The 18,321-nt window shown below is 42.5% G+C and overlaps 1 protein-coding gene across 1 annotated transcript in view; it reads left to right on the forward strand.

Moving 5' to 3' along the window:
* Window positions 1-18,321, forward strand: part of lamb4 (laminin, beta 4) — a 320,650-nt gene that overhangs the window by 231,736 nt on the left and 70,593 nt on the right. The window contains exons 29-30 of the mRNA XM_034175562.1: window positions 16,726-16,911; window positions 17,098-17,242. Of these exons, the coding sequence (XP_034031453.1) occupies window positions 16,726-16,911; window positions 17,098-17,242 (331 nt within the window). The remainder of the gene's footprint in view (window positions 1-16,725; window positions 16,912-17,097; window positions 17,243-18,321) is intronic.

Here is an 18,321-nt window from a genome sequence, read left to right on the forward strand (position 1 = left end):
TATTTTATCGGGCGGTGTTGGAGAGCATCATTAGATACGGGATGGCAGCATGGTATGGAAACTTATCAGTTCAGCTAAAATCAAAGCTTTTTCATCTGGCGCAGACTGCTATGAAGGTTATGGGGAGGACTGGAACCCTTCCCCTTCAGCCCATCTATGAGCAGTCTGTCTATAGGCAGGCACAGAAAATACTCTGTGATCCATCCCACATCCTTTTCACACACACATATTCACAAATACATACACATCCATGCACAAAGCCTTTAACGCTGCTCCTGGACAACCCCTGCAGCATCCAGGAGTCTGACTGAGGTTGGAACAGAAGAGTTCTTGTATCTGTTCAGTTTGCACTCAGGGACTCTGTATCGTCTCCCAGATGGTTAGTAAGTTCAGACTCCTGTTGGAGGATGGAAGCCTCCGCTCCTCTTTCCATGACAAAAACTCCTGTAACAGTGGAATGTGCCGTTCATTTCCAAAGTGGACACTGTGTTTTATCCGGGACGTCGTCTGACTAGCACAGGAATTGTGAAAAGACGTGGACATCAGCACTTTTTAGGCACATTGAGACAGGCGTCGCGGCGGTGCCGCATGGCGCACAGCAATGCCGTGATGAAGCCTCACGGGACATGTTCTGGCATGTCCAGGCACATCCACAATTTCTCGGATAATCACTCGATGGAAAAACCACCAACAGCTGTCTGAACGCCATCTCAAAGCCGTCCTGTGAGACCAAAACGGAGGTGGTTTTGTCACGCTCCAGTAGCGAATCCATCGTGACGCGCGAAGCCTCCGCTCGGCTTTCCATGACAAAATCTCTTGTTAAAAGTGAAATCTGCCATAAAATGGTTGATGTCCAGCTCTTGTGATAACCAGAGAAATGGCACACGATGTTCATGGATCCAGACAGCCATCCATTTAGAAATGAAATGGTCGCTCAGCCTGTCGATGGTGGCTTCAGAGCCCGGTGCACCACCAGTCGCTCTGGGCTGTCCTTAAAGCGACAGTAACACTCCGTAATCTCTTTGAAGCCCATAAAATTTTCACCAAAAACCATCTGAATTTCTCGAATGGTGACCACTTTGATGTCCTTCACAGTTTCTGAAAAAATTTTGATCAAGCAAAGCGGCAGTCTCTGAGCCATTCCTAAACAATGAAAAAAACAATGAGAGGGGTGGACCACTCCTCACTCAAAGCCTGCTCACAGGCGAATGACGCAACCGACAGGCGTGAAAAAACTCACACATGCGCACGAAGGTTCAAGCTTGGCTGATGTAATCACACGTGATTCAAATCCATATGGTTTTTGAAAAAAATAATAAGGTCGGATACTTTTCTAATAGACCTCGTATGTGCAAAGGATGTGTGTATATACTGTCAACAAAAACTGCAAATAGAACAACTTGAATACTGGGTGTTGGCAATAGTAGCAGCAAAAAAGAAAAGTGCAGTGCAGCACAGAGAGCATCTGTGGGGGGTGGGGACTGTAAAGGAGTGATGTGTGGGGGGGTGTGCTTAGTGACTACAGAGAAAGATGTGTGGAAGTCATTTTGTGTGTGTGTGTGTGTGTGTGTGTGTGTGTGTGTGTGTGTGTGTGTGTGCGCGTATGTAGGCTGTCATGCTAATTCCTGCATACAAGCCCCTGCTAATTAGAGGAAAACCTAGAGTGTGGCAGGCTGTGACCTGAGAGGGCTATGGCGGTACTACAGGGCTGTTCTGAATGTACTGACTGGGTCATGTTCAAGGCAGCAGCCACTTACAATGACCACACCTGCGTAGATGAGTATGTCATGTCTGTGTCAGTCTGCATCAATATATGCATGAGGGCCACTTCACACATAGTACAAATAGATGGAACAGGTCGTATGAGCGAACCACGAAAACATTGAGCCAATGGGCAGGCGTGCAGGATGCCGCTGCGACGATTTGTGCACGCAGGAATACAGTGTGAGCAGCTTCTGTGAAAAAAAAAAAAAAAAAATACATGCCAACCACGTGATTCGAACCGACACTTTGCAAAAACTCTGATTGCCAGTCAGAAACTTTACCACTGAGCTACCATTGCTATCCTGTGAAAGGTGCAGGAAAAAGCCTGATATCAAGAAAGACATGGACGTATTTAAAAAAACACATACCATATAAAAACACCACATTTCATTGAATCCCTCTTATCAAGCAAACAATGCAAGTATGAACCTTCTGTTCCTCTGTAGATGATCCATGGTCACAGACATACAGTCATGAAATGACATGAATGAGAAGCAGAGCGCTCTTCTCATGTCCACATCTGCTGGTGGTGTGTCCAGCCAGCCCTGAGCACGTGTCCTACCCAACACATGTGTCTTGTGGATGGCGCACCACAGGACAGACACTGCATCATGTGGAACAGAGCTCACATGGGTTGCATGACTTTCAGATTGCTCACTGCGTGTTATGATCTGACGGTCCAGATCACCTGGGGTAGCATGTCAATGTGTGCAGTGTACGTGCTCATTGCAGCCCATTGCAACAGCGATATGTTTTTATGTATGTCCACATGAGGACAGCAAGCAGACACACGTGTCACAGTGGTCAGTTGTTAGTTCATCTCCGCCCAAACATGGTACGTGTTCCCCAGCTGTGATGTCCAGAACCACTGATCTCCACAGCTGCTCTTGACTGTGGTCACACCCCCTGTCAGTTCAGCGCACACACCAACGTGTCACTGTGTGTGTTTGCAAAGCCACACTCATGGGGGCACTTAGACAACTTTCACATCCAGCTCAACAGTGATCATCTGTTGACTGTGTGAATGGCCACACATTTTCTAAGTGCCATGCGAGAGGTGTTAGATGTTCGTGTGTGTCAGCTGGAATTTGGTTGACACCTGCCGCGAGAGGGTTCGATGGGCTCTCACAGCACACACTCTGTCTTTCAGCCGCTGCTGTGCGCAAATAGTTGTAGCAACAGGTGTACGAGGAGTTACAGGCAGCTACTTTTTACATATATTGCATATGATTCCTGTTTCATGTGCACTTCTTGCACAATTCAACCAAACTCGCACTATGAGTGAAGGGGCCCTGAAGGACATCAGCATCACAAAGAACATCATCACCCGGGCCAACCATAAACCCTGGATGACTGATGAAGTACGAAAAATGTTAGGGTCATGGAACTCAGCCTTCAAGTCTGGTGACAAGGCGGCACTAACAACAGCAAGAGCCAACTTCAACCATACCATCAGACTGCTGAAGCGTGCTCACTAACTACAGGACAGCACCTCCTCTGTGTGATGGTGATGTGATGAGGAGAGCCCACCTGCCCCCATACATGCTCACCATAGAGAGCATTTTGACCTGTATTTCTGTGTGGTGTGAAGGCTTCAGTGCCTCTGACTGCAACAGTGTGAGGACAGTGGAGAAAATCATTGGGATTTCATTGGGGCTTTGGTGAGATAGCACTAAGTGTACTCTCTCACTGGGCTGTGACTGTTTAAGAGCAGTTGGAGAGGCAAATTACCAACCAAACAGACGAACAGCAACAATTTTACAGTTGTATCTCATTGAAGTGGGAACTTGCAGCTGAAATGATCACACGTTTGCACACAGTCTGCAGCTCTTATTATTCTGCTTTCATCCATGTGAATAGACTGTGGAAATTCCCCAACTCTACCCAGGAAGAACAAGATAAAATTATAGTAAATACAAAATTTAATAACTGGAATGGGAGTCCTGAAGCCTGCTTCAACTGCAGCCAGGCCAGCAGCAGCTCAGCCAGTTCTAGACGTGGCTGCTCCTGATCATCTCTGCTATTTTGGCATGGTCCTCAGGAGCTCATGCAATTGGCCCAGCCATCCCACAGTTCTCTGAAAAATCTGTCAGAGAACTGTGTTAGACACTGAATAGATAGATAGATAGACAGACGGACGGACGGACGGACGGACGGACGGACGTTCGTGCGTGTGTGCGTGCGTGCGTGCGTTCGTTCGTTCGTTCGTTCGTTCGTTCGTTCTCAGTTGTCCAGGTGGTTTCCATAGTAGAGAAGCTTCAATCGTCGACTGGGCTGCCTGACGTGAGGACGTTTCTGCTATAGGCTAGTGACTAAACAATAGCTCTAATTAGCACCTATTGTGCTCTAGTTAGCACCCTCCTAATGACAGGGCAGCTGTCCCTCCTAATGATGAGACAGACCCTCTCCTGATGGCTCCCATGACGACTCTGCTGATGACGTGAATGACTCATTACCATGAACAAAAGACTGAAACTGCCTTGACCTGAGTACCCCATTGTAAACAGGGGATAAAGTGTGTCTCAGACCCCCTCCCTGGTTAAGGCTGGGTTTCAAACGTTTCACAAAGAATGCTTCCTTGACACCTTTTTTGAGAGAGGGGTCAAGGAGGCATGGTGTTGGGGTCATTTTAAAGGAAGAGTATGTTAAAAGTGTGTTGGAGGTTAAGCGAGTGTCTGACAGGGTGATGAGTGTGAAGTTGGAAATTGAAGGGGTGATGATGAATATCATCAGTGCATATGCCCCACAGGTAGGTTGTAAGATGAAGGAGAAAGAAGATTTCTGGAGTGTGTTAGATGAGGTGGTGGAGAGTGTGTCCAAGCATGAAAGAGTGGTGATAGGAGCAGACTTCAATGGGCATGTTGGTGAAGGGAACAGAGGTGATGAGGAAGTAATGGGTAGATATGGTATCAAGGATAGGAATGGGGAAGGACAGATGGTAGTTGATTTTGCAAAAAGGATGGAAATGGCTGTGGTGAACACCTACTTTAAGAAAAGGGAGGAGCACAGGGTGACATAAGAGTGGAGGAAGGTGCACACAGGTGGACTAGATTCTGTGTAGGAGATGCAAGCTAAAAGAAATCAGAGACTGTAAGGTGGTAGCAGGAGAGAGTGTCACTAGACAGCACAGGATGGTTGTTTGTAGGATGACTTTAGAGGTAAAGAAGAAGAAGAGAGTGAGAGCTCAAGAAAGGATCAGATGGTGGAAGCTGAAGGAGGAAGACTGTTGTGTGAAATTTAGCGAGCAGGTGAGAGAAGCAATAGTTGGAGGGGAAGCAATTTTGGACAGCTGGAAAAGTACTGCAAATGTGGTGAGGGAGACAGCTAGGGCAGTACTGGGTATGACATCTGGACAGTGGAAGGAAGACAAGGAGACTTGGTGGTGGAATGAAGAGGTCCAGGAAAGCATAAGGAGAAAGAGGTCGGTGACAAAGAATAGTTGGAGAGATGAAGAAAGTAGACAGGAGTACAAGGAGATGCGGTGTAAGGTGAAAAGAGAAGTGGCAAAAGCAAAGGAAAAGGCATATTGCGAGCTGTACAAGAAGTTGAATAGTAAGGAAGGAGAAAAGGTACCGATTGGCCAGACAAAGGGACAGAGCTGGAAAGGATGTGCAGCAGGTTAGGGTGGTAAAAGATGCACATGGTAATGTGCTGACAAGTGAGGAGTGTGTGCTGAGAAGGTGGAGGGAATATTTTGAAGAGTTGTGGCATTGTATGAGGAAGTCTGGAGTGGCAGAGAAGTATGTTAGGGTAGTGCAGGACATGTACAAGAATAGTGTGACAGCGGTGAGATGCGCAGTTGGAATGACAGACTCATTCAAGGTGGAGGTGGGATTACACCAAGGATCAGCTCTGAGCCCTTTCTTGTTTGCAGTGGTGATGGACAGGTTGACAGATGAGATCAGACAGGAGTCCCCATGGACTATGATGTTTGCAGATGACATTGTGATCTGTAGTGAGAGTAGAGAGCAAGTTGAGTCTAGTCTGGAGAAGTGGAGATATGCTTTGGAGAGAAGGGGAATGAAAGTCAGTAGAAGCAAGACTGAGTAAATGTGTGTGAATGAGAGGGAGCCCAGTGGAATAGTGCAGTTACAAGGAGTAGAAGTGGTGAAAGTAGATGAGTTTAAATATTTGGGGTCAACTGTTCAAAGTAATGGAGAGTGTGGTAGAGAGGTGAAGAAGAGAGTGCAGGCAGGGTGGAGTGGGTGGAGAAAGGTGGCAGGAGTGATTTGTGACCGAAGAATATCAGCAAGAGTGAAGGGAGAAAGTTTACAAACAGTAGTGAGACCAGCTATGTTGTATGGTTTAGAGACAGTGGCACTAACAAAAAGACAGGAGGCAGAGCTGAAGATGTTGAGATTCTCTTTGGGAGTGACAAGAATGGACAAGATTAGGAATGAACATATCAGAGGGACAGCTCAGGTGGGACGGTTTGGAGACAAAGTCAGAGAGGCGAGATTGAGATGGTTTGGACATGTGCAGAGGAGGGACCCAGGGTATATAGGGAGAAGGATGCTGAGGATGGAGCCACCAGGCAGGAGGAGAAGAGGGAGACCAAAGAGGAGGTTCATGGATGTGCTGAGGACATGCAGGTGGTTGGTGTGACAGAGGAAGATACAGAGGACAGGGTGAGATGGAAACGACTGAACTGCTGTGGCGACCCCTAACGGGAACAGCTGAAAGACAAAGAAGAAGATGATAAGTCATGCCAGACAAAATATCTGCTGCACTGGCCCAGCCAGAGGTTTGTCCCAAGGCTGCTCTATGAATGTTTAGATTCATTTAGATTGAGCTAGATTAAGGTTGAAAGTATCATATTGAAGGTATCACCAAAACATTTATAGCAACTGAACACACACTCATCACACAATATTCATATTGGCCCTTATCAGACTTGACTCATGAGTTCCCTGCAAAGAATTCTGAAATAAGGTCTACATTAGTTATTAAAGATACCATATGGAACCAATTTGAAGCAACAATTACAATTTACAAAGGACATGTATACAGTCAAATAAGCAGTGGCAGACAAATAGTCCGTTGCACGAGCCCTGTCAAACACCCCCAAAATTAGATCATTTTCACGAGGAATGGTTAGACTGAGCAGTTAAGTAAAGACATGTTACATAAAAATAATTGGCTATATCAAAATAAAAGTATCTCTGATATATTTGGAATGGCAGTGTGAAAATCTGAATCATCCTCTGCAAAAGTCATCATCACATAGTAAGTTAGATATCTGATATCAACATCCATCATCAGTGTCTCCATATGACAGTACCTGAATAAAACACAGAACCATTTTTTTTACTAAATTGTCTCCATATGACTGACTTTACCTGAATGAAAGACAGAACCTTTTTTACTAAATTTAAACTTGAAAGGCGTGTACAGTATCGGCAAACATGATTAAAATACTAGATGGCCTATGAAATATTTCCCTCTGACAATCGTTTCCAGGAGACCTCCCTGAAATCTCCAGTAACTAATTAAGTTGGAAAAAGAAAGATAATATGGTTTTAATTGTATATTAGTCCCCCACACACACACACACATATCATAATTAGCCCTGTAAAATTATAAGCCTACCATATATAAAAATCATCTTGGATCTTCTATCAGTCAGTAGTGTATTTCACCTGCATTGGGGACAGGAAGATTGCCATTGTCACGCTTCTGTCCTATTTGGGTTAGTATTTTGTATTGTCACTGCATTGATTTCTGTATTTTATTCAGTGTCAGTTCTGTTCCAGTTCTGTTTATTATTACTGATCTCCTGGTTTTCCACTTGGCTTAGTCACATTATCTCCTGTTTTTTCTCCTTTTGTTTTGCTCACGTTTATTATTATCTGCCTTAAGCACGTCTCATTTTTCTCTGTTAATTTTCCAGTCACTTAGTTCTTTTGGTTTGCCTGCGTTGCATTTTCCTCCCTCATTCTTTTGCACCTGTTCCTCATCTGTCAGCCACGCCCCCCTTTCCAGATCCTTCGTCCTCACGTGCACCTTGTCTTCCTGTCACCGCCTTCTTTATTTAAACTGCGTCTGTTCACTCCCTCACTGCTTGTTTGTCGATGATGTTCATCACTTATCAGCACTTTGTCTCGTTCTGTTTTTGCTCTTCCCGTGTTTTGATTCTGCTCTGTGTACCGGATCCTGCTTTTTGCCTCAGCTCTGAAAACCCAGTTTGCTTGTGTACTGACCTTGCTAGTTTTTGACCACGTCCTCTGTCTTGTCCTTGTCTGGTACTTTTGCTCCGCGGACTGTCTTCCTGTTGCTGAACTCCTGCCTGTAATAAAGACCTGTGTTTTTACTCATATGTCGTTTGAGAGCCTGCATTTGTGTCTAGTGTCTGTCTGTGCCTCACCTCCGCTCAGCCCTGACAGTCATACTATGAGTAAATCATAACATGGGATACGATCACGATTTCCTTTTATCTCTATGAACATCATGACATAGACACAAGCATGCTAATCAGATATGATACCATGTGCTGACGCTGCATATGTACAGAGCCTACATCTACCCGTTGGCCAGTGCTTGTTCACATGCTTACACACAAAGATCAAACAGTGCTAACTGACCTGCATTTCCTGTCCAACTTGCAGGTTTCATTATTTCAATTAACTGTATAGGATTTTAATTCTCATATCTGAAGTTCTTTTATATCATTTAAAGTTACAGATACAAACATACTCGGACTGATAATCTGTGATTTTGGGCATTTGCCCGGTGGGCTGCTGCACGTTTTCACGTGCGTGGGCCGGCCCTCCCATATTTATAGAGATTATGGAAATACAGTGTTCTCGAACCGCACGCTGCTGTCAACACGAGGAAAGTCCATGATCGGTGAAGCTACAGCATTTAATCGGCGCAGCTGCAGAACCACTTCCTGAATTTGTGTCAAAATAAAAGTTCTGTAGTGTTTCATACACGGCGCAGTCTTATTCTAGGTTTCAGTTTTGTTTCCGTTTGATCACACAACGGAGACTTACATCGAGCACAATGATTGACATGACCAACAGCCAATGACGATGGAGAAGCATACAGGGTGGCCAATCAGATTGCAGGAAGAGCAGGCGGCCGCTCACGCCCCTGCAGTGTTGCCAGATGTACGATAATTATCGTATTTGTACGATAGTTTTGCCCTCTGTACGATGTACGATCAGTAATGGGAAAAAATACAAAAGGTACGATAATTTCAGTTGGTTACCCAAACACGCATCTCTCTCTGACACCCAAGAATCATTTTGCAGGCGTTGCACTCAGGCGGCATCAAAGACACACCACACACGGCTGCTGCTGGCTTTGGCCGCCCGGGACAAAGGTCATTTGAAAGCCCGCCCCCTCTCTATACAAGTTCCCATCCAATCTGTGCCGTGACAGGAAGATTCCCCAACCAACACCTTTTTTTTTCAAAACTTTATTTCAACAAATGCAATAACAAACGAACAAAACACAAGAGCAAAGAGATATACAAGAAAAATAAAAAAGTTCAAGTTCCTTATGGAGGTGTCAACATTTTTTCTGTGTTCAACAAAATCTGCACAAGTGTCCATGGCATCGGATGACGACAGCGACCTCGAGGTTGAATTCGACTCTTTCTAGTCTGGTAATTAACACGTTTGTGTCCCTTCACAGAAAAAAAAAAAATCTTTCTAGTAGTACGTTCTAGTTTCCCCATTACTATAATTACTGTTTAAAAATGTGACATAAAATTCTTTGGAAATTAAAAAAAAACGCTAAAATAGCTACGTTGTATGCGTTTTGTTTGTGTACGATCATTTCTCCCAAAATACGATAATTTTGAGGTTTTGGTACGATAGTTTCATATTTCATATCTGGCAACACTGTGCCCCTGTGAATGGACTGAGTCCTCGGTGCCTGGACTTCTCTGTACTTCGCGCTCTCCCTGCTGCTCGGATTTATTCCCCAATGTTGCTCCTGGTGTGGAAACGAGGGTGAAAATTTAAGATAAAACAAATGAGTGATGTTTTTTTGTTTGTTTTAGGGGTCAAAGCTGGGACAGCAGACCAGTTAGAATGGTAATAGGGGAGGCTGGGGCTGTTTGTAACAGTGTTCAAAGCTGCAGCCATGCTGGTATTTTGATTTCACTTTACACGTTATGAGGATCAGTTCACAGAAGTGAAATATTCTTTGGAGTATTCCACACTCTAAAACAAATTATTTGCTCAGTTTAAAAACAAAACAAAACCCTAAAATAGTAATTTGCATGTCAGCAACTCAGCCACTGAGTTCACACAAGACACTTATAGTCAGACAAACCCAAGTTTAGCAACACATTTAATGAAGTGGTTTTGTAAACTTCATTTGCTTTGTCCTCTACACTGTTAATTAATTTTAACCAATTTAATTTAAAGGTTTTGGTGTTATTACTTAGTCAAGTTATTTCATTTAAGTTTTTCAAGCTTCTTTTTTGCCTCCATTCCACTCAGTAATGTGCATGCAAAATATTACCTTAATTTTCTCTCTCTCTCTCTCTCACACACACACACACACACACACACACACACACACACACACACTTTGGAGACACAAAAGCTTTTTTCCACCTGTGTGCTTTTGCTTCCGTTTTGTACTATAATCAAGGTGAAATGACAGTGAAAGTGTGTGTTTAGGTGTGTGTTCATGGTGTTTAGGTGTATAGTATTTGTTCATTGGGGGTTCGGTATGGACGGGTGGGTGTGCGTGTTTGGGGGTGGATTCATCAGGCCAATAGTGGGCTGGTCCAGAGTAAAAATGCCAGGGCCGAAATTTGTTCCCAGTCCGACCCTGGATACAAATTTACTTCACTTAATTCATAAGAGAATTAGAAGGAAAATTTTCAATCACTGTATCATTGTTTTGAAACAAATTGGCAGCCATTTTTTTTATTTGAAGAGGCTGCCACTTATTACCTATTCAAGGGACTTCATGCATCAGGTGTTAAACAGTTGGGGGTGTGAAAGCACATTGTAGCATGTTTGGTGGTGATTTGAAGGTTTAATCAAGCTCAATCTAACCATTCCTAGAAAAAGGGTCTAATTTGGGGAGTGTCTGGCAGGGTCAGTGCAGGAAAGAATTTGTTGGGTCATGGGTCTAGTGGGGCAGATCTCAACTTAAAGTAATGTACGTGTTCATTTGATACATTTTGGTTATACACTTAAGATTTAATCTATCTCAATCTTACCATTGCTGGAAAAAGGTCTAATTTTAGGGGTGTCTGGCAGGGCCAATGCAGCAGATATTTTGTCTGTTAATTGAAACTTGGTCTCATGTGGTATCTTCAATGTTTAACTTATTTTGGGACCCTTTTTAGGGAGGGTCTGGTGCCCCTTATGCAGCAGCCCACGAGTCTTGTAAGGTGGTCCAATCTTGACATTGTGTTATGTACATATTCATTTGGTATAACTTTTTTGTGGTACTTTCAGTGTTTATTCTTGCTCATTCTAACAATTGCTGGCTAAGGGGTCTAACTTTGGTGGTGTCTGGCAGGGCCACTGCAGCAGATATTTTGTCTGGCATTGCTTATTTTATACTCAGTAAGGTGTGACAGTGAATTCAAACTTGGTTTCATGTGGTACCTTCAATGTTTAACCCAGTCCTTATTTTGGGCCCCTTTTCAGGGTGTCTGGCAACCACCCTGCAGAGGACAAAATGTCTTGCAAGGGTATTTTAAATGTCTATGCAGTATGCCAGTTTAGAAAACATAGGTATTTTGGTACCTCACTCGTTTAATCCAGCGCATTTTTTGACCCCCTATTTGGGGTTCCATGGGTCAGATGCAGCAGGGGGTCCCCAGCAGACATTCATAACTGCATATGGTATATCACATAGTACTAGACCTTGACCTCAAATATTGGTACCTCGTTTGTCATCTATATAGATAACTGGAAATGATGTTGGGACAGTTTATTCAGTATGCTGTTAAATGGATTAATCATGAAACTGGAAAAATGTTTGTGGGAGCTACGAAGCGTGAGTGTGTGAGGCTGAACAGTGTGCACACACTGACGTTAAAAAGGTGAGGTACACCTCCGCTGACAGTGTGACATCACAACTTACACACATGTTTATTGACAAATACTGAACACAGGAAGCCTGTTAAGAAGCTCTGCAGCTCACATCACATAAAAATAAAAAAGACATTAATAAAAATAATAAAAACATATTTGAATACGCACATGCCCAAATGTGTCCGCACCAGTTTTTGTTCTGACCAATTACACGAATAAAGTATTTAACACAAGCACTCCACCCCCACCCCACCGTGCACCGTGCAGCCTCCACATATGATTTGAACATTGATGGAATGAAAATGTTTCATATTAACAGAAACAAATTCTTCATGTGACGGCGCCTTTAATAGCTCCAATTACATTCAGGAAACCGGCCCTCGCTGCAAAATGCGCCGTAATGTTGGAAGGTGCCTGATGACATTTGGATGATTGCAGCTCGGCGCAAGGTTGACTGGCACACTCCTGACCGATCAGCAGTGGTGAGCACAGTTCCGATAATCCGATAACCAATAATTAACGAAGATCATGTTTTCATTATCGGATTATCTTTTTAGATAACTTTAAAAAACATTATCGGACTAATTACCTTGCGATACATTTTTGTCCGACAATTTTTAGACCGATAACGTGGTAAACAAAGCTGAACAGCTACAAACATTTATAAAATTTAAAATCAGTTGAGTACCTACCTGTTAAATGTTTTGTAGCAGATGTGCAGTTCTACCCTCTGAAAAAAAGAGGACAGCTGCTTCTAGAAGAAACTGCTCTATCCTCTGCAGGCAATGGAGAACTGGTCACAAAAAAAACCTCATTTCTTTTAACCCCATACTGATACACAGGCAATATCACCCAAGTCATCCAGAGGCATACATTTTTAACTTAAGGTTCAAATTTTAACCAAACTTATTTCGGACAAGTTATTTAAATTAACGTCATGTCTGAAGTGAAGATATCAGATATATGTTTTAGTTTTAAAGTAATGTGCTAATTTTTAAGGTTTTAGTTTCATTTTGTGGACATGCTGTGTCCAGGTGCATTATGAGTGACAGGGTAATCTCAGTACGTTCACGACATGAGAAATGTGTTTCAGACACTCTGATCAGGACAACAGCATTAAACTCTAGTGCGTAAAAGTCTTGTGAATATATTCTCTGGGTTTATAGATGCTGTTATTGTGTCTGCGTTTATTAAATTCCACGCATCTTAAATGTAGCAGACACAGATTATCTGGAATTTTGTTTTGCCAAGTTTTTATGGTCTCTACTGCCATCTACTGGCCAGTAGTGTTCATGGCAGTATTCAAACTGAAGCTGGGCTGATATTTTCAATCATTGTACTTGGTTCCAGCTCAAACTGTAGGACAGAACTGTACGGTGTAAAAGTTCAGAGCACACGATTTATGTTCTCACACACACTGTACGTTCAAAAACCACACGTCGGACTTGTGTTTCCAGAAGCAAAATGTAAACAGAAGCTTTTTTTTTCAAATTTAATTTGCATTTCTTATTTTTTACAAAAACTCTCAATGGGAGACATCAAAGTAAAAAAAACAAAAACATTATAATACAGCTCTGCGGTGTTTGTACAGGCACAGTGCGAGAGGTTGGACGCTTGTGGCTCTTCAGCAGTGGGATACCCTCATGACGGCCAACCAGAATATCAAACAGGTTTGATTTTCATTTGACCATACGATCGGCGATCAGGAGGTGGTCGTGAGATGTTAAACGCTGCTCGTTACTCCATGTATACTAAATGATGCAGGATGCACGATTATCCTGAAACTCTGTGCAATCCAAAAAATTCTCACACAAATGAAAAATCAACTAAAAAAGGGCCAAAACTCACACAGTGTAAACCCAGCTTAAGTACTGAACGTCTGGCACCAGTAGATCATGGCAGTGTTCTATTTATTTTTGACACCGGTTATATCAGTGATCTAATTACAACTTGGCTTTTTTTTTTTTTTGAAAATGCCTGTTTTTACAAATAAAAAATGGAATATTTTACAAAAGCACATTTATGTGTAAACAGCAACACATGACACACGTCACATTAATGTGTTGGTTTGCATAATGAATGAGTCAACCAATCAGTGTTTGCGGAGGCACATTTTACCCAGAATCCTTTGCGATCTGTCTGTGTTTGTTACAAAACTTCAGAATTAGTGCATTATTCAACATTAAAAGATATGTTATATTTTAACTTTGTACAAATGACAGAATTTACATTAATGGAGTTATTTTATCAGTATTCATTTTATTTATACATCAAACCATAACTCAGCACTGCTTTATTTTCCAAGACCTCTGCCTGATGGCAGCATTGTGTTTGAGTAGAGAGTTGAGCTTCGTGGCTCCTCTCAGCTTGCTTCTGTTCTGGAAGCCATGTAGTAAACTGGAGCTTCCAGCAGGGGGCAGGACGCTCAAAGACAGAAGTGCTGACTCATTGTTTGGGTCTGTTGTCACTTTTGATGCTTCCAAATGCAACTGTTGTGTTAAAACTCAAAATCAGCTTGTTAATAGTTGCAAGTGTACCAGAGACAATACTGGAATTTATCGGTTATCTGTAACTTCTGATACTTTTTGGGTGGTTTATCGTTTTATCTTTATCCAAGATAACTTTTCAGTTATCTGATTATCTGTTATCGAAGTTAATTTTTTGGTTATCTGTGCCCACCACTGCCGATCAGCCAGCTCCCCCTGGAATGCCCCTGATGCCAGGATGCCCAGTGTGGTCAGCAGTTCAATCAAACATAGATAGGTACCACAAAAAATGTATTTCAGAGTAATTTACAAGTCACACTGGTTCATGTCAGACATGATGTCTGCTGCATTAGGCCCACCAGACACACAAAAAGGGCCAAACATTTTGGCTGGATCAAACATTATTGGTACCACTTAAAACAAAGTTTATATCTCGGGACATCTAAGAGAGTACAGAGTAGTCAATACCAGACAAATTATCTGGTGCGATAGGCCCCCAGACATAGCCAAAAGTTCACCCCCACCTAGCATATTATTCAACGTTTAGAAACGTGGGGAATGTCACTGCCTGTTAAATGTCTGCTGCAGTAGCTCAAACACATAAGCGATACATACAAACAAACCACCCAAGTGTGATTTCTGATGTAGTGGAACACACAAGTGATGAGCTTTTGCCGCAGTGTTCCGGTATCGCAGTCTGATTGGTCCCTGATGTGTCTGATGCAGATGGAAAAGCGCTATATAAATGCAGTCCATTTACCATTTTACCTTGACAAAAATAAAACAAAATAATAATATTGATAAAAATGGAAAAGCAAGTGTAGAATGCTGAATTTGAATGTCCGATCCAAGAGAAACTTAACTTGATGTATAATCCAAAGTCCGAATGCAGAAGAGGGGGTTAGACTACTTGGCCTTGTAGTCTTTTTGTCCTTTAATCCTTCGATGGAACACTAAACTTTGTACAAAGTCTTAATGTTCCGCGCCGGGTTGAGCCTGAGAGTCTCCATACCAAGAATTTATCTTCTGGCTGAGGGTGTGGGGTAGATGGTTATATATGTTGGGCCGGTTCCTCTTTAGCATTTAGCTCATCCAGAGTAAAGTATGAAGTCTCTGTCTTGTGATGAAAAGTGCTCAAATCCTCTCTCCTTTCTGTTGAATTCTTTTTGTTCTGGAGTCTGCTGGTATGTGTGGTCGATCCTTCCAGTAGGTCCAGGCAGAGGAAGGCAGAAGACTAATCCCGATCCTTCCTGATCTTTTCCTTATATACCCCTTGTTTAAATGGGCGTGCACAATCTCATCTGCTCACATTCTTCTCCTAATATGGTCATACGTTGATCTGGCTCTCTTCCCTTTCTTCCTGTTTTGCCGGACATGTCTGATCATGTTGACAGTCACATGAGATTTCTTCATTTCTTTGTCACAAGTGGAAAGTACCAAACATTCTTCACTCCACTGGAAAGTACCCAACTTCCTCTTGATATCAGTAGAAACAATCACACATCCTACAGCATTGCTTTAACACTTTTTCATCAGAAACTCTTCTCAATTCTTAACCATTTTGTACTAACTTGATTCTTTTATCACAGAACAGTTTTAATCACAACCTTATTTTAATCATTTATTTTTTTATCATTTTTTTTTTATCTTTAAAACGTTTTTTCATTGCATTTCTTGTTCACAAAATACATAACTTAGATTATTGATTACTAAACTTTATATCAATATGCAGAGAGGGATTTCAACCTTTCTTGACACTATCCACTGTCCATTGCACATTCTGATGGTTCAATGTTACAGATGGAGAAGAACAAGCTCCTCGATAGGCTTAAAGCACTGCAGGATGGTTTCATAGAGACACCTCTACCAACCATCAGTGCCACTTTGATTGATGGTGGATTACTGATCCACTCGTTCCTATCTGGCATAAGGCATGTGGCATCCTGTGGAAACTTGGCCAGGTCACTTGTATCACATGTCTGCGGCTGTCTCAGGAATGAGGTCCATGTCTTATTTGACACATACAGACCAATGTCCCTGAAGGTGTGCAAAAAGAATCTGCAAGTTGCAGATGACCAAAGTATTCCAGAAAGGCAATACTGTGGACACCACTGGCCTAGAGCATAACTCCATCCTTCAGTGAGTCCAAAAAATCTGTTCATATAGTTTTTGAATTTTCAATTTAATTTATTTCAATTTATTTAGTTTATACAGCGCCAAATCACAAGTAAAGTAAGGTCTAACCTTACCAACCCCTAGAGCAAGCACACAAATGACACTGGTAAGAAAAAAAACTCCCTCTGATGATATTGAGGAAGAAACCTCAAGCAGACCAGACTCAAAGGGGTGACCCACTGCTTGGCCATGCTACCAAAAAAGTTTACAATACAGAACACAACATAACAATTGACAAGAGTCCATGTCCAATTTGTAAATGATCGAATGTTTGTGGTTCAATGCAGATCTGTGGAGGACCAGGTGTTGACAATTGCTCACAGTCAGAGTGTGGTGGTGCCCTCTGTAGGAAATGCGGGGGTCCAAAGTGTCAAGGAGTCATACCTGTCAGCGACAAAGCTTCTGAAACAGCAAAGCAAGCGGGAGACAAGCTTGATGCACTGCCATACAGACTCAATGCATCCAAGAAAAAGGCAAGTTTCCCATGGGGAGCACAGAAACTGATACTCTTGATTGTGTTTTCCAAAGCCAATTCAGTATGACCCAGAACTGACAGAATACGAGGTGTCCAGTGATTAATTACTGATGTAGAGGAAAAATGGGTCTAAAGCCAGCGTTTGACCTGATAGACTTTAACATGGCTATTTTTACTGTTTCAGATTAATGATGTCGGACAGATGACTCAGGACATGAAGATGCTGACCAAAGATCTTAAGGACCACATCAACAAGAACAAAGATGGTCTGGAGCAAGACATAACTAGAATTAAGGAGCTCATCAAAGATGTCAGAGACTATCTGAGGGGTCAGTATTCAGATGATCATGGTGATGCAGTGATGTCCCAGTTGAACTTTCGGATGCTAACAGGCTTGATTTATGTCCAAGAGCACTGGCTTCAAATCTTAACCATCTGGAGTCCAGGGTATAATTGTCTATTTTTGACTACTTTTGGTTTTACCTTTATAATTTACCTTTAATAAGTGTTTAACTGGCCTTGCTTGGTGTTCTTTGTTTCAGCACAACCTCACCTGTGTGTCTGTACAGTTTTTCATTCATTCTGACCTACTGTATTTTCATAACTTCAAATGTAAATATAAATTGTAAATTTCAAAAACATATGTACAAATGTAGCAAAAAACAAAGTTAAATGCAGGAAATGCTTCAGGCATTTTTGTACAATTATTTACAAAGCAGTCAGATTTCACAATAAGATTTAGAATTTCAAAAACATATGCACAAATATAGTGCAGGAAATGCTAATGCTAAAGTATTTACAAAACAATCAGATGTCAAAATAAGATACAACACAAATTATTTGTGCCACTCAAAAAAACAATTCCTGTGCAACACAACACAGAGGGGCACATCGCAGGCCTGACACTGCCACAGTGTGTCACTTGTCTTGTTGTCCACCTGAAGGCACCGTTAGCACCTCAGTCTGCTTTTTGAGGCTTTTTGGTGAGGATCTGTGCCTGTCACAACTGGCACAGGAATGTGGGTCTGGCTACTGCTCTGTGGGACACCTGTCTTGTCTGTGCCACACAGTTGACCCACCAGCTCCACCATAAAGTCCTTGTGTTTCATGGGCTGCACTTGCTTGACACTGCTGATCTCATGATGCAAGATGAATGCACTTGTGGTTGCAATGTCAAGGAAGTGCAGCAACACTGTCCTGTACCAGCGTGCAGTTTTCTGATGGGTGGAGTAGTACTGGATGAGCTGGTCAGATAGGTCGACTCCACCCATGTTTTTATTATAAGCCAACACTGGGGTAGGACAGGAAATGTCTTCACCGTCCAGCGTCCATCTTTCACCCTTCTCCACACTGTCTCACGCAAAAATGCATGATGGATGGTGGAGGACACAGACACCTCCTGTGTGTC

Source organism: Thalassophryne amazonica, chromosome 8 (assembly GCF_902500255.1).
Source record: "Thalassophryne amazonica chromosome 8, fThaAma1.1, whole genome shotgun sequence".
Classification (NCBI taxonomy): domain Eukaryota; kingdom Metazoa; phylum Chordata; class Actinopteri; order Batrachoidiformes; family Batrachoididae; genus Thalassophryne; species Thalassophryne amazonica.